The 14,100-nt window shown below is 45.7% G+C and overlaps 1 protein-coding gene across 2 annotated transcripts in view; it reads left to right on the top strand.

Annotated features, from left to right (window-relative positions):
- The window catches only part of LOC135396585 (3'(2'),5'-bisphosphate nucleotidase 1-like), a 31,112-nt gene extending 17,455 nt beyond the window's left edge, over positions 1-13,657 (top strand). For both annotated transcript variants that reach the window (XM_064627625.1, XM_064627626.1), the window contains 3 exons: positions 11,006-11,206; positions 12,259-12,376; positions 12,858-13,657. In XM_064627625.1, the coding sequence (XP_064483695.1) occupies positions 11,006-11,206; positions 12,259-12,376; positions 12,858-13,024 (486 nt within the window). In that variant the 3' untranslated portion in view covers positions 13,025-13,657. The remainder of the gene's footprint in view (positions 1-11,005; positions 11,207-12,258; positions 12,377-12,857) is intronic.
- Positions 13,658-14,100: the final 443 nt, after the last annotated feature.

Raw genomic sequence — 14,100 nt, 5'->3', positions numbered from 1 at the left:
TTGACCACAGCTTGTCGAACTCACTCATGAGGGCACTCATGAGTGCCCCTCACCCTCACCTCACGCTTTTGAGTTGAGGGTGAGTCAGGGCAAGCCCGCGATGAGGCCATCCATGAGTGCACTCATGAGGTCTTACCCTCATGAGATCTCCTGTGAGTGCACTCATGATGTCTGAGGGGCACCAGCCCTGTGTGAGGCCTGAGGGGTGTGAGGTCAGTATGAGTGCATTCAGAAATGAGGTCAAATGACGAGTGCGAAACGTAATTATGAAGGCACTCACACGTGAGGCCTTCAGGAACGCGAAGCCTATTGATGGCGCTCAAGGCATATGGCCTATGGTGAGTGCACTCACCGATGAGCCCTCATATCGTAACATCCACGCTGGGAACACAGCGAAGCGTCCTGAGCAGACTAATCACTTGGTGATGTGGTGCCAGCGACACAACTTCCAGCAGGGTGCACTATAAAGGGCTGGTGTGCACGTTTTTAGAAATTTCGTCTATGTCGCACTGGGAACAGAGCGAAGCGTCCTGAGCTGACTGATTACTTGGTGATATGGTGCCATCAGTGGCCCCATGGGACTTCACCATCATGCACCTCATCGCCCAGCAGGGACTGACCATCACATCATCCTCATCTCCACTCCTCATACATCTTCCCTCCTTTTAACAGGCCTCACCCTCAAGTGCCCTTCACCTTCACAGTGGTACTGGTGCTCACATTACGGTTTGGTGGACCACCCCCAAATAGTCACAGATATGGTTCTTCTGCAGCAATCAGAGCCGTTTTGACCGCTTTAAAGGAGCTATGAACTCTAGCAAACTAGTCCGCCGACTGTGTCGGCTCCAAACGGCGATTTTAACTTGTTGGCTGTGACACCTTTTATGTAGATGAACCTGATAGGTCCGTATCTTCACCACATATCGCACGCTACTAGCCAACCATCATTCCCAATGACAAGGTTCTCGCTCCTGATTTGTTGGAGGTGGAGCCTATTATCTAGCCATTATGTACTGCATTATGGCTACAAAATAGGCTCCGCCTCCCGTTTTCAGCAAATCAGGGACGAGAACGTTGTCATTCGGGATGATGGTTGGCTAGGAGCGTGCCACGTGGTGAAGTTCATTTTTAAGAGTGTAAAGCAGAACGTTATGTGTACCTCCACGATGGTAAAATTCTTCAGATGACGTAACAACAGATAGAGGTGTCTGGATGGCAGTGCGTCTACTCGACCGTATTGGGAAAAAAAGTGCATTTTTGTATTAACTCAACACACGTTATGAAGGAGAAGTATTGAACAATAACCTGTAAATAGAATTTCGAAGCATAGAAGAACAATACACACATGCGTAACTATATAATGTATACACGCGTAACTAAATACATGCAGATAAGAGTCCTTACCTCCTTTAAAGGGCTGCTGTACCCAGTTTCTGGGAATACTCTGCACACTTTAGCAATGTCCCAGGTCGATGGTGTATCCCAAACGGTATCAGATATGGTTCTTGCATCGCGATAGGCGCTTTCCCGACTGCTTTAAAGGGCTCCTGTGCCACATTCTTCGCAATTCTCGGCCAACAGTGACAATATTCAAGTGGGGAAGAAGTCGACATGGTTACAGATATGGTTCTTGCACCGCGACCGGAGGCTTTCCTATCTGACTTTAAAGGGCTGCTGTGCCGCGTTCTTCGGAAATTCACGGCCACCACTGCCAATGTCCCTGTGGGAAAGTGTCCCACATGGTTACAGTTGGGTTGAGCCGGTAGTTGGGTCGGTGGTACCATGTCACCAAGTGATCAGTCAGCTCAGTACACTTCAGCTGTGTTCCGAGCGCGACATAGACGAAATTGCCTAAACCGTGCACACCAGCCCTTTAAAGTGCACCCTGCCGGTAGTTGTGTCGCTGGCACCATATCACCAAGTAATTAGTCAACCTAGGACGCCTCGCTGTGTTCCCAGCGCGACATAGACGAAAATGCCGAAAACATGCACATCAGCTCTTTAAAGTACATCCTGCTGGTAGTTGTGTCGCTGGCACCATATCACCAGGTAATTAACTTAGGACGCTTCGCGTTGTTCCCAGCGCGACATAGACGAAATTGCAAAAAACGTGCACATCAGCCCTTTAAAGTGCACCCTGCCTGTAGTTGGGTTGCTGAGTTGAAGGCTTCTGATGGAGAGATAGTGAGGACTTTGAATTGATTTGATTCAAGCCAAGGCTGGTGAGGGCAACACTCCAAAGTGGGGGTGTGAGGGTGAGGGCCAGTAAAGGTATGCATTTGAGGGCCGTGAAGGTGAGGGCGAGTGAAGGCGTGCAGTCGTGAGGGGCATGAGGGCATGTGCCCGTGAGGATGAGGGCGAGTGAGGTTTCACCGAAATGCTCACCTATGCATTTGACTGATTCTAATGAGATTGGTACTGTTACATTTGTGAATAAATCGTTCGGGGGTGATGCTATTTTTATTGTTGAGAGTTGAGTGTGCGATTTGCAGCTTAGCCAGAAGGACATAACTGGGTCATTTGTTTTGACCATTCAAGCTTTGTGTACCTGCCACTAAAAATTATTGTTTGTGAATAAAAACATAGCATTGCCCCCTGCAGTAACTTTATAGCTACATGAAAATCCTATTTTCAGAATGCTTTGGTGACTATTCTCCTCTAAAATTGTGTAGCTGTGGGGCCTATTGTGTAAACCTCAAAGGTCGTGTAACATATTCTAAGTTTTTTTTATGATGGAGATATCTGAAATCCAAAGTCAGATTTGAGATCAGCATGTCAAAATACAGTCGACCCCCGTTTATCCGGACGGTGCCGTTCCCGGCGAAATCATCCGGGTACCTGGGCATCCGGATAAATGAAACGACCGAATAGGAACGTCCTACAGAGCAAGGTTTAATTAAAACACAGAAATCTCGTCAGTGACAGCTGTTACATAGTAGTGTAGGCACTCGATTTCTGCAAACTTTTGCTAATTGCATAGAGTTGAGCCATGCTGTTGCGCTGCTCGAAGATTGTCAGTGCGGACGCAAAGTGTCAATGTCGGAGCCTTGTTTCTCACTGGCGTCATCGGCACCATCTTGCTGCACATCATCGGAGGCAACAGCAGCAATCACACCGTCATCAGTCATAGCTGCACAAGCGTCATCATCCTTATCAACGTCAACGTAGTCAGAAACCACAGCATCATCTACGGCAGTAGCAGTGAGCCTCTGCATCAGGGATCGCAGCTCAGCTAGGGGAATGTCTTCATCGGCCAACGGGCCATGAGCAGCCGGCCCTCGGGTTGGAGTTTTCCCCTCTAGAACCGGACAGTTGCTCGAGATATTTCCAAATGACTCCACTGGTCAACGTGACCCAACGCACACAAATAGAAAAGGGGGTCATCGTGCACGGTTGTCTCCCCTACGGAGGAATGTAGCTCCCTGACGTGTGACGAGAATAGCCCCAACACAGCGAAAAGGGTGACGAAGCGGGGTCAGCGTCTCCTCTTACTCACCGTAGTCCGGATAACTGAAGCTGGATTACAAGAATTTTCGACTTTCGTTCCCTGGAATTCTTGTCCGAGTCCGGAAGCTGAAGCCCGGATAAACGAGAACAAAATACATGGAGGAAAATCCGTTCCCGTGCCTTTTGTCAGGATACCGCGGGATCCGGACAAATGAAGTCCGGATAAACGGGGCTCGACTGTACATATGACTGCGAAGTTTCATTAAGATGCCTGAAAAACTAAAGGCTTTGGTATTTGGTTTGCACTCTGTACTGCCTGTCATGCTCTTTACACAAATCAAAACAGCGCTACACTAGAAACTTGTGCATGTTACCGAAAAAAATGAACTAAATACTGTTACTCGTTACCACGAAAAAAAGGAATTAAATATGTTACCCGTTACCAAAGCTGCAAAAGGAACGCGTTCCCGTTATTCGACAGTAACGAGTTTCCCTTATGTTACCGTGCTATTACAGAGCCACGACCATGTCAAAATCAAAATTGACACATGCTTTATTTGGTCCGACAATTTACATAGAATTCACCTTGAAGAGTAGTTGGTACTTGAAATGGGCATAGTTTATTTTTGGTGCGTTTCCTAGAGAGAACAACAACAATAAATGGTGCCGATGAGATGGATTCCTATAGAGAGAGCGTCTGTGGCAAAACTGAAAAATTGCTGTGGAAAGGTATGGCTGCATCAAATAAAGCCATCTTTGCTTGACGAATGTATTGGAAATAGGATACGGCTGATTAGTAACGAGGCTGATTTTTCTTTGTTCCTGTAAATTCAAGGTCAACAGGTGCTTTTAGTCCCTTACTTTGCACCACCACTGTTAGGAGGTTACCGGACGTCAGCACGATTGTGCATTTATGTGATCTGATAAACGCTACACCAACGTCTATAGGCCGTTGTATAGCTGACTCTTTGCATGGCAAACCATTCCTTTATTTTATAAATAGACATACCCCCCCTTGTTATAAAGCATCAAATCATCCAAAGGTCTCGGGCTACCTCCTCACTAACAAGGTATTTGATTGATCAGTGAAACGCAGTGCCTCTAACGTACGTATGATCCTCGATACCGTAACTGCTACGGCTAACACAAATATTCAAGACGCTTACCTGAGCACACATCTTCAAATTCGAATACGACGTGTTGGATATACTGAGTCATTTTGGTTTGGGAAAGCAAAGAAGACACTAAAATATTCAACCTGAACATCTCGTCTAACCCAGCCACCCAGGCCACACTGACGTGATTATCATCTGTGCCATCTTATAATCCAACGAATAGTCCTCACTGGAGCCCACAAGTGTAGAGGTGGGAGAGAAAATACAGGGACTAAGGTTATAATGATGCGCACAAGCTGCGTGGATCTCGTCCCAGCTCCAGGCCAGGTGAACATACTTTACAACAACACGGCGAATCAGCAGAGAACGACAATGCCATCTCAGGATCCGAGTTCAGGTCTAGTTACTCTAGTATATCTATTGGCAGCATCTGGACAGCAGCAGATAATACACACACACAAAAAAGAAAACCATCTTTTTCCAATAATGCTTTCATGGTCAATGACATGACCGAAAAGCGTTGCAGCATTCGTCATGTCGATCACCTTAGGACTCAACAAAAGAATGACTGTGCACCAGAGGCTCCCACAGCTACACATCCAGATCCAGGTCAGGCCACCTCGTGTTAGAAGCCTGCGGAATTTCAGGAATTTCCACATAGTAATTGATCATGTCGTCCATGTTGAAGCCGAGCGTCAGCGAAGGAAAGGAATGAGTAACATCAGTGTAACGTTCCCGCTACAATTACCAAAGTCAAAGGAGAAAATAGAACGTTTCTGTTTAATAACAGCTCACATCAACCTCGTCCCCACAGTCTCGTCTTCCTCCACCTTCTCCCCCTTGTCCTCCTCGTCGTCATCTGTTTACAGTTCCTGTGCGAAGAAGACCATCCCTCCTGGGATAATACTTTAAAATATTTCCTATGGCGGCAATTTCTTTTTTTGCCATTGTCATTTATATACACAACGTTCTTAAGAACACCGTCTATGTGCGCTGTTCGTAGGACCCGAAATGGACCAGACCACCGTAATCGCTGCCCAGGAATATTTTTTTTCACTAGCACCATGTCTTCTACTGCGACGTCTGGGATGCTAGGGTAATGTCTTTGGTCGAGATCTTCATCGCCTTTTTGTAGGTGTGTTGTTCAGGCTCTGTTTTTAGGCTCTCTTTCAGGACGATCTTGTCTGCTATGCCCAGTTGAGTGTCAGCGGGCAATACAGAGGGCACTCTGTGTGCAGCGAAGTATGGACCACATCCCAAACCTGCAGTGTACGACTTATTGTGGTGATTCACTGCGGCTTCGAGACAACACTTCCATCCACCAGGAAAATTTGGATACATAGACATGTACTGTTTGAGATCTCGGATAACCCTCTCGGCCAGCCCGTTGCCCGAAGGGTGGTACGGCGACGATGTCTTCAAGGTGATCCCCTTTTGCTGCGCCCATGATCGGAAGCGCCGACTTGTAAATGCCGCTCCGTTGTCTGACACAACACGCTTTGTATTGCGGAACATGTCTCGTTCAAGCATCGCTATGACATTATTTGTATCCTCTTTACCCGGCTTGGCAGCCACTATCCTAGTGCACTCATCAATGGCAACCAGGAATGACTGCGTCCTTCCTACACCTTCCGTCTTCTTCTTTAGCTCTGCGAAGTCCAGGTGGACAGTTTGGAAAGGGTTCGCTGAATGTTCTGTCAGAATCATACGATCCGCAGTGGGTCTATATTTGGCTTTGTTTAATTGGCATTCAGCGCACGACCTGACGTAATCTCTGATGTCTCTCTTCATGCAATCCCAGGAGAAACGCTGCCTCAGTTTGTGGTAGGTCTTCGAAAAACCGTCATGTCCTCCAGACTCCGGGCTGTCGTGATACATATTCAATACCTTGGGCACAAGAGTCTTGGGAACCAGAAATCTTTCTCCCAGTTGTTGAAGCTCCTCGGTACCTTCCCATAACTTTAGGTAGTACGATTCCAGAAGCGCTGGTGAGTGTACATTGGGCAGTCTTGAGAGCGCATCCGCGTCCGTCAGATATGGGCCTGGTCGATGTGCAACCTCAAAATCAAAGTGCTGCAACTCTGCAATCCATCGCGCCATTCTTCCCTTCGGCTCAGACTGGTTGAGGATATCAGTCAGCGCCTGATGGTCGGTGAACAGCTTAAAGTGTCTGCCCTCCAGATAGGTTGTGGAATACCTGAATGCCATCAGAACCGCCAAGGCCTCCTTTTCGGTTGTGGAATAGTTGATCTCATTCTTGCTGAAAGTGTATGAGTGATATCCAAGCCGCAACCTTCCAAAGCGTCCACTGGACAGACCAAGAAGTGGAAGTGGACAACAAAGGGCAGAGAGATCCAGGAAAAGTAAGGCGGTCCCCTTTTGCATGTTTGTCCTCGTTTGTACAGTTCCGCACTCCACGATGTCGCCTAAGGCAATCACATGATTACTCTGAGTCTTCTTGCCTTCGGCTCCAAGTCCTGGCGTTGGTACAGCACTGCTCCTGTGCCAAAGTGGGAGGCGTCAGTGTTTAACTCAAAGGGCAAGGCAAAATCCGGAAGGGCCAATACCGGATTAGATGAGATAGCTTGTCTGAGGTCTACATAAGCATCTTTGCATGCCTTTGTCCAAACAAATGGAATGTCTTTCTGAGTTAACACCGTTAGACATTTGGCTCGTCTTGCGAAATCCCTGATGAAGGCGCGAAAGTGTCCAGCTAAACCCAAGAACACCCGAAGCGAGTGAACATCTGTGGGCTTGGGTAACTCTGCTATGCGTGCGACGGATTCTTCTTTTGTTGTTTTTGTCTGACCGTCAAAAACGCGGCCTAGAAATTCTACACGTCTTTGGTAGAATGCACACTTCTTTAGGTTAATTTGTAGGTCAGCATTACTGAGGGACCGTAGGACCTTCGAGACGTGATCTTTATGATCTTCCAGAGACTTCGAATACACAATGATGTCATCAATGTAGACATTGCAAAAGACCCCCAAATGTGGTTCTAAAACAGAGTCCATCATCTTTTGAAACCAGGCGGGGGAATTCTTCCAACCGAATGGCAAGCGATTATACTCGTACAGGCCGAACGGTGTAGCAAAGGCCGTGTACTTTTTATCCTCTTCCGTCAAAGGAACTTGCCAGAACCCCTTTGACAAGTCGATTCGTGAAAAGACTGAACAGCCTCCGGTTTCGTTAATGATGTCCTCTATCTTCGGCATTGGGTAGGGGAAGAGGTCCGTCTGCTTGTTTATGAAGCGGTAATCCGTGCAGAGGCGAAAACTACCATCTTCCTTCGGAGCAATCGTAATTGGTGACGCAAATGGGGACACAGATGGATGGATGATGGCAGCCTCCAACATTCCCTTCACCTCTCCTTTCAGCCAGCTCTTCTTCTCTCGCGACATTTGATAAGGCTTCCGACAAACAACCGTAGTGTCGCGGAGAGTAAACGGTACCAAAAATGCGATGTCCCAGGTGGATAGTCGCCATGTGGTTGTAGCTCGGGGAAATATTTTGACATATCCTCCGCACTCGTTACTCTGCGCTCGTCTAGTTGCATGGGACAGGTTTCATCCGAGTCGAGAGAAACCGTATCGTTCCAGAAGATATTCAAATGCATTTCTTTTATGGTGGGGCGAGAGAGCAGAAGGTCGTAAGAGACGTTGTCCATCACTAATGCTTTGAGAAAGAAGCTTTTCTTTTGGTATACCACCTCCAGCGACGTCCAATTGCTGTAGCACCTTCGCTGTCCATCATAACCCCGCACTTGGATGACTTGTCCGGCAGAGATGTTATCGTCTTTTACGATTCTCCTGCTGACTAGGTTTACTGAGGCGCCGCTATCAAGTACCGCCTGAACGTCATAGCCATTCACCAATATAGACACATGTAGCAAACCACCGTTAGTCAGAAACACAGTCCTCATTTTTGTCGTAGGGTGAGGCTGTACACCCTCTTTTATTCGTTTTTTGAGTCTTTTGTTTCGTCGGCATCATCGATCACTTGCTCCACCACGTCAACAGTGGCGGATTGGGTTGTGCGGAACGCGCCGCGGGCCTTACTATTCGATGTCCTCCAGGAGTCCATCCTCTTGTTCAAAGTTTCGGCTTCACTTGTATTTGCTTTTGCAAGTCCTTTGGCAGCCCATGCACGATTAAGGCGATAGTGGAGTCAGGTGACAGTTTGGGATCAGCAAGCTGCAGCAGCCTCCGTTTCTCATAGAAATACTCAAGTACTGTTCCCAAGCGAAACTTGTAGAAAATTGCCTTGTCCCATCGGTCTACCGCATTTTCTCCGAACGACTCCAGGAAACTTCTCTTCCAGTCGGTCCAGGGAGAGTTCGCATGCTCCAGTACACGAAGCTCATACCATTTCCTCGCCATGACGGAACAGACGGAGATTTTTAATCCGATCCTCATCGGCTCTCCAGAAATTCTTGCTACAAGCATATCCAAGCATTCGTGCAGGAGGACTTTCCATCAAACGGATCGGGTTTTGTTAGTTAGAACTTAGGTCTATCGTCTCCCAGGTTAGACGCCAGGAGAGTAGTTTCCTGGAGTCAGTAACAAGTTATCGATTTTTGTAACGGAATATGTTATTATTTACAATTTTTAAAAAAGTAACTAGGTCGTTATGTCGTTACCAAAACAAGTAACTGGTTACCGGGTAACAAGTTACGTACAACTCTGACTAGAAGCAAACGTCCATTTCAATCCAGCTGTAGATGTAAGCTTGCTAGATGCTAGGTGTTAGATTCTAAGTTAGCCTTAGCCGAAAGACTGAAAATGAAAGTCTCTTGAATCATGCAGTGGAGCACAAGGGCAGTAAAAGAGCAGAAACATCAGGAAGAAATGGGCACCTCGTGTGCCAGTATTGCTGCATGGAGGTGGCAGCAGATGCATGCTTTCATTCAGCAATTCATCTCAGTATTTCAGAAAAGTGGTCATGGATGTGTGCATATCTGAAGTTGTAATCATTGTCCATGCACATAAAGTCCGATTTTCCCTTCAGGGCATGCCATTGAATCCTGAGGCGTTATCGCACTCCGACAGTGGCAGGTTTGTCAACGCATCAGCTGAAATATGAGGAGTGCTTTTCCAATCTGCCATTTCACATGATATCACCTGATTTTACACAGTGTTACAACTCCTTACATACAACCTCTCTTTTATATCCAACATTCAAAAAACATGCAAGAGAACCGAAACCACAAGGGTATTTCTATAGACCCGTTCAACCTGGGAGCGGCACCACTGCATTGTGATTTACATCTGTGGGCATCATTCTGAAGAGGGCTTTATCTTAAAAAGAAAAGGAGAACTGTATAGAGTACAAAGGAACATAATTCCAGCTTTGTCTCCACACTACGCGCTTCCCCAATCTTTGTGAATGGAGCACGATGTAGCTTTTAAGAAGGTAAAGCATTCGTTTATAAACCATTTGTTTTCTTTTTTGTGAGCAGTGCGCAAACGTGAAAAATTTGTGTGGTTCATGCATCATAGATAGGGAGTTACTTTTTCGGGTTAAATGCCTTTCTCAGATTCGGGGGGTAAAAATCGGGCGCTATTTTTAAATCTGTAATTCGGGGAGAAATCGGGCGATAATTGTGCATTCGGGTGTTTTTGTTTCTCCTCTTGTCTGTTAAGTCCTTTCCTAATCTCTCTTTTTTTGTTGTTGTTGTTGTTTTTTGTGGGATCGTGACCTTCAAGCGGTAATCCCCGAAGGCATAGACAATGTCCACACACATGGGTGTATTGCTGGGGACGTAAGTGACCCATTCTTACATGCGTTACACGTGGCAGCCTTTGTTCGCCTTCAGTGGAAACGTCACTTGAGGATTTCATAGTGACTGGAATTCGGGGAGAAATCGGGTTGAACCCGAATTGGTCGGAGGTCAGTTCGGGGGGGAATAATCGTGCGGAATCGGGTTTAACCCGAACAAGTTACTCCCTAATCATAGACCAACGAATGCATGGCCGTTGTTTACAACATGGTTGCTAATCTTAGGACGTTGAAGATGCAAAAATGAATTATGTACAACCTGATCCATTTTTATATCATTGTCTTCATACAGATATAAATGACAGGGCCAGGGCATGTCTTGGAAATCCTGTAACAGGCAGAATGACAGTTATGCTTCCAGTTATCTGCTTGTGGTTTGGCTATGGATGCTGAGAAAGTTTACTTTTAACCTACACTCTTTGTAATGTGCTCGTAGGCTCCACCACAAATACCATGCTGTTATGTCGAGCGTATGAAGTAAAATCATATGCTAAATAAAAACAATGCCAAAGATAGAAAGCCTTCTTGATACCCTTTGGAGGTAAGGCACTTAGGCTCCCTACCTGTTTTATGCTAAAGGCATTTACTGTCTGTCAGACATGTTGCATGTTACAGGAACAGGGTTATGACAGCTGGTGATAGTATGAATGGCTTTTCAATTGAAGGTGGAGAAGGATGTACTGAAGCAGGGGCGTACCATGTGGGGCATAGTTGGAGTGGGTGCCTTTGGCATAAAGGCTGCCGCTCCCCCTGAGAACAAGCGGATTGTTACCATCACCCGCTCTCATGTTACCAGTATGGTGACCCGATGCCTCGGTGCCATGCAGCCAGATGAAGTGCTTCGTGTTGGCGGTGCTGGACACAAGGCAAGTTTCCTTACATTGAGTATGTGTTAACCAAGGTAAAGAGTAACAGGGTTGCATTTTAAAGGACAACTGGAACATTTGTCTACAAAATGGTATATGTTCCTTCGCTTTCCGTCGCTTGTCAAACCTTCCGCGTTTCTTACACTCTACATCACACACTTCCTCCTACTTACTGGCGTTTAAAATGCCCCGAATGTCACTTGTTTTCATTTTCTGAGTTTTTCTTCCCCTGCTCTATACCTGAGTGGAGTGATCTTTCCTGAGCATGTAGTATTCACACAAGACAAAGTAGAACCCAGAGCACCTGTTTTACAACTTTATCATCTCATGTTAGATCAGCGCCCTGAAGTCATTTTATTGTGTTGTATTTAGCTCTATTCTATCCTGTGTGCTTAAAAAGAACACGCTTCCATCATGTAATGTCCAAAAGGGCCCTTGACACATGCATAATAAATAAATAAATAGATATTGTAGGGAAAGAATGAAATTTGGGACATGAATGTTTTTAATGAGTCTGAGAACAAATTATTAGTGTTTTCTCGCAGGAATATGGGAGACGTGTGAGGGGCAATCGCGAGAGTTATGATGACGTTGATGATGATGGTTTTCCTTGACATATTTCCACGTATTTCCTTTGAGGAGGGAATGTGGCCTGTTTCAGTTGTTCAACGGTGCCGGTCCGAAGGTGCATCAGCGAGCTTGATAGCATAGTTGACATCAGAGACCATTGTGGAGACTTGTGGTGGCATGTGAACATCTTGCAGACGCCTGGTTTACATGAATAGGCACCACAACAAGACGAGTTCACTAGTATTATAGTCAACAATCTGACTATGTTCTCGGTAGCATGTTTTATGAGCAGCCTGTGTACAGAATGTTGGATAATTTGATACTAGAAGGAACAGCCTACAGCAGCACCGTATTCTGTTGGCAGCAACAATCTGTCCAGTGTCACAGGAAATGGCATGTTGCCATGACGGATTAGGTACAGCACAACAGTGTAATAATCTGTAAAAATAATAAAGTTGCCACATGATATGTGACTATTTCAGGTGCTTCTGTTGATAGAAGGGAAGGCTCACGCTTATGTGTTTCCCAGCAACGGTTGCAAGAAGTGGGACACGTGTGCTCCCGAGGCAATTCTGTGTGCCACTGGTGGCCTCCTTACAGGTAGCCATCTTTGTTATCTCGGTAGCCATATGGCGACCATCTCGAATAGTGCAGAGTGTCATGGTTTCACGTTTATGTCAATGAAGGCTATCGTTAATAACTCACAGTGGCTACTATACTACCTACGTGCACGCAAAGAGCTTGCTCCTAGTTTGGAATAGGAGTAGCACCTCTTTTATTGGTTCCTCCGATTGGTATCCTCCGTTTGCTGGGTGTGATACTACTGCATTCACAAAGTCCCAAAAGTTATAATTTTGTATACTGGAGCATTAGGGACGTAGCAGTTGTTCTCTTGTACCTGGTACTCCTTTTCATGCGAGGATAGAGTTGCCAGCTGCAATTTCTGGAATGCCATGAGTGAACAACTTCAAAGAAATGCTGCTTTCAGTGTGTGAATTTTCTGTAGTGGATACCATGTACTAGGAGCTGTGTGGACCTAGACTGAGTCAGTAAATATAAATATCCCTCTGTTCTTTTCCAGATATCCATGGCAATAAATATGAATATCACAAGGACGCTGAACACCCTAATTCCAGGGGACTGTTGGCTACAAGTATTGCAAGTCAGCACTCCTGGTACCTATCTCATGTACCTCAGGATATTCGGGACCATTTTAAGACAACTTCAGGAACAATGTCTTTGAAATGATGATATCTGGTGCTAGAGGACATAATACTAGATTCCTACCATAGCGAACTGTTGTGGTAGCCTAGCAGAGTCATACATCTGTCCAGTGTGACATGTGTCTTGCTTATTACACCTGTACTGCTTCATATTGGTGGGAAGTTATTGCACAGTAGCATAGTTTGTTTGAATGGAGTATTTTCTTTCTTTTTTCGCAAACAATAAGAAAGAGCTATGCTATGCTTTCTTATCCTTCTTGCATAACTTCCTTATTTTCCTTTCCTTATTGTATAACTGTGTAGTACGACTAGTATGAAAGTGGGAACAGTCAGTGGCATCAGTGGCCACAGTGGGAATCTGTGCTAAGACCGGGAGCTTAATTTAGTTTATTCGGTAATTATTGTACAATAACATGCACGTTGTCCAGAAGTTGTTCAGAGTAGCTGTGAATGTGCTTTCATTCCATTGCCAGCTGCCAATGATTTGAACAAGAAAATCACTAAGCACTCTTTCAGTAAAAGCTATTGGAGCAAGCTCTTTTTCACAGCTCACTTCACAGTCACAAGGAACAATATCAAGTAACAGATCTTTTTTACACACTCGCACTCAAGTTCACTTATGTACATACTTGTGGTCAATACAGTGATTGGTTTTGTATTTTTGTGGATCTGTAGTAGCCTGTCTCAAAATACACCTGTCATATGCACATACTAATGCAGACGAATCTGCATAGTCACACTGCATACAGTCAAACACAAACACAGTCATCCCAAGCAACAAACAAAGGTTCGGCAAAGCTAGGCTATAGTAAGGCTGGCCTACCTGGCCTTGCTTGGTACATCATCGGCCAACAAGCTTGTTTTTTGATACGGATCTGTACCTTGGCCAACGATTTGCCAAGCATTGGCCAGCCTACGTTGTGCCAAGCTTGTGCAAAGATACAGACGAAAGCATTCCTGCGGCATCCCTCATTTTCAGACTCAATTGTCTCGCGGCGTAAGGTAACGATATACGATTATTAGTTTGTTGCTCGTATTTCCCACAACGTTTCCTGAGGAAAAACAGATACTATACATAACTTGTCTCGCGAGCTTCCGCAA

This window comes from Ornithodoros turicata, chromosome 6 (genome assembly GCF_037126465.1).
Source record: "Ornithodoros turicata isolate Travis chromosome 6, ASM3712646v1, whole genome shotgun sequence".
NCBI classification, from domain to species: domain Eukaryota; kingdom Metazoa; phylum Arthropoda; class Arachnida; order Ixodida; family Argasidae; genus Ornithodoros; species Ornithodoros turicata.
The sequence above is the reverse complement of the archived record's forward strand: the minus strand, read 5'-3'. Positions and strand labels throughout refer to the sequence as shown.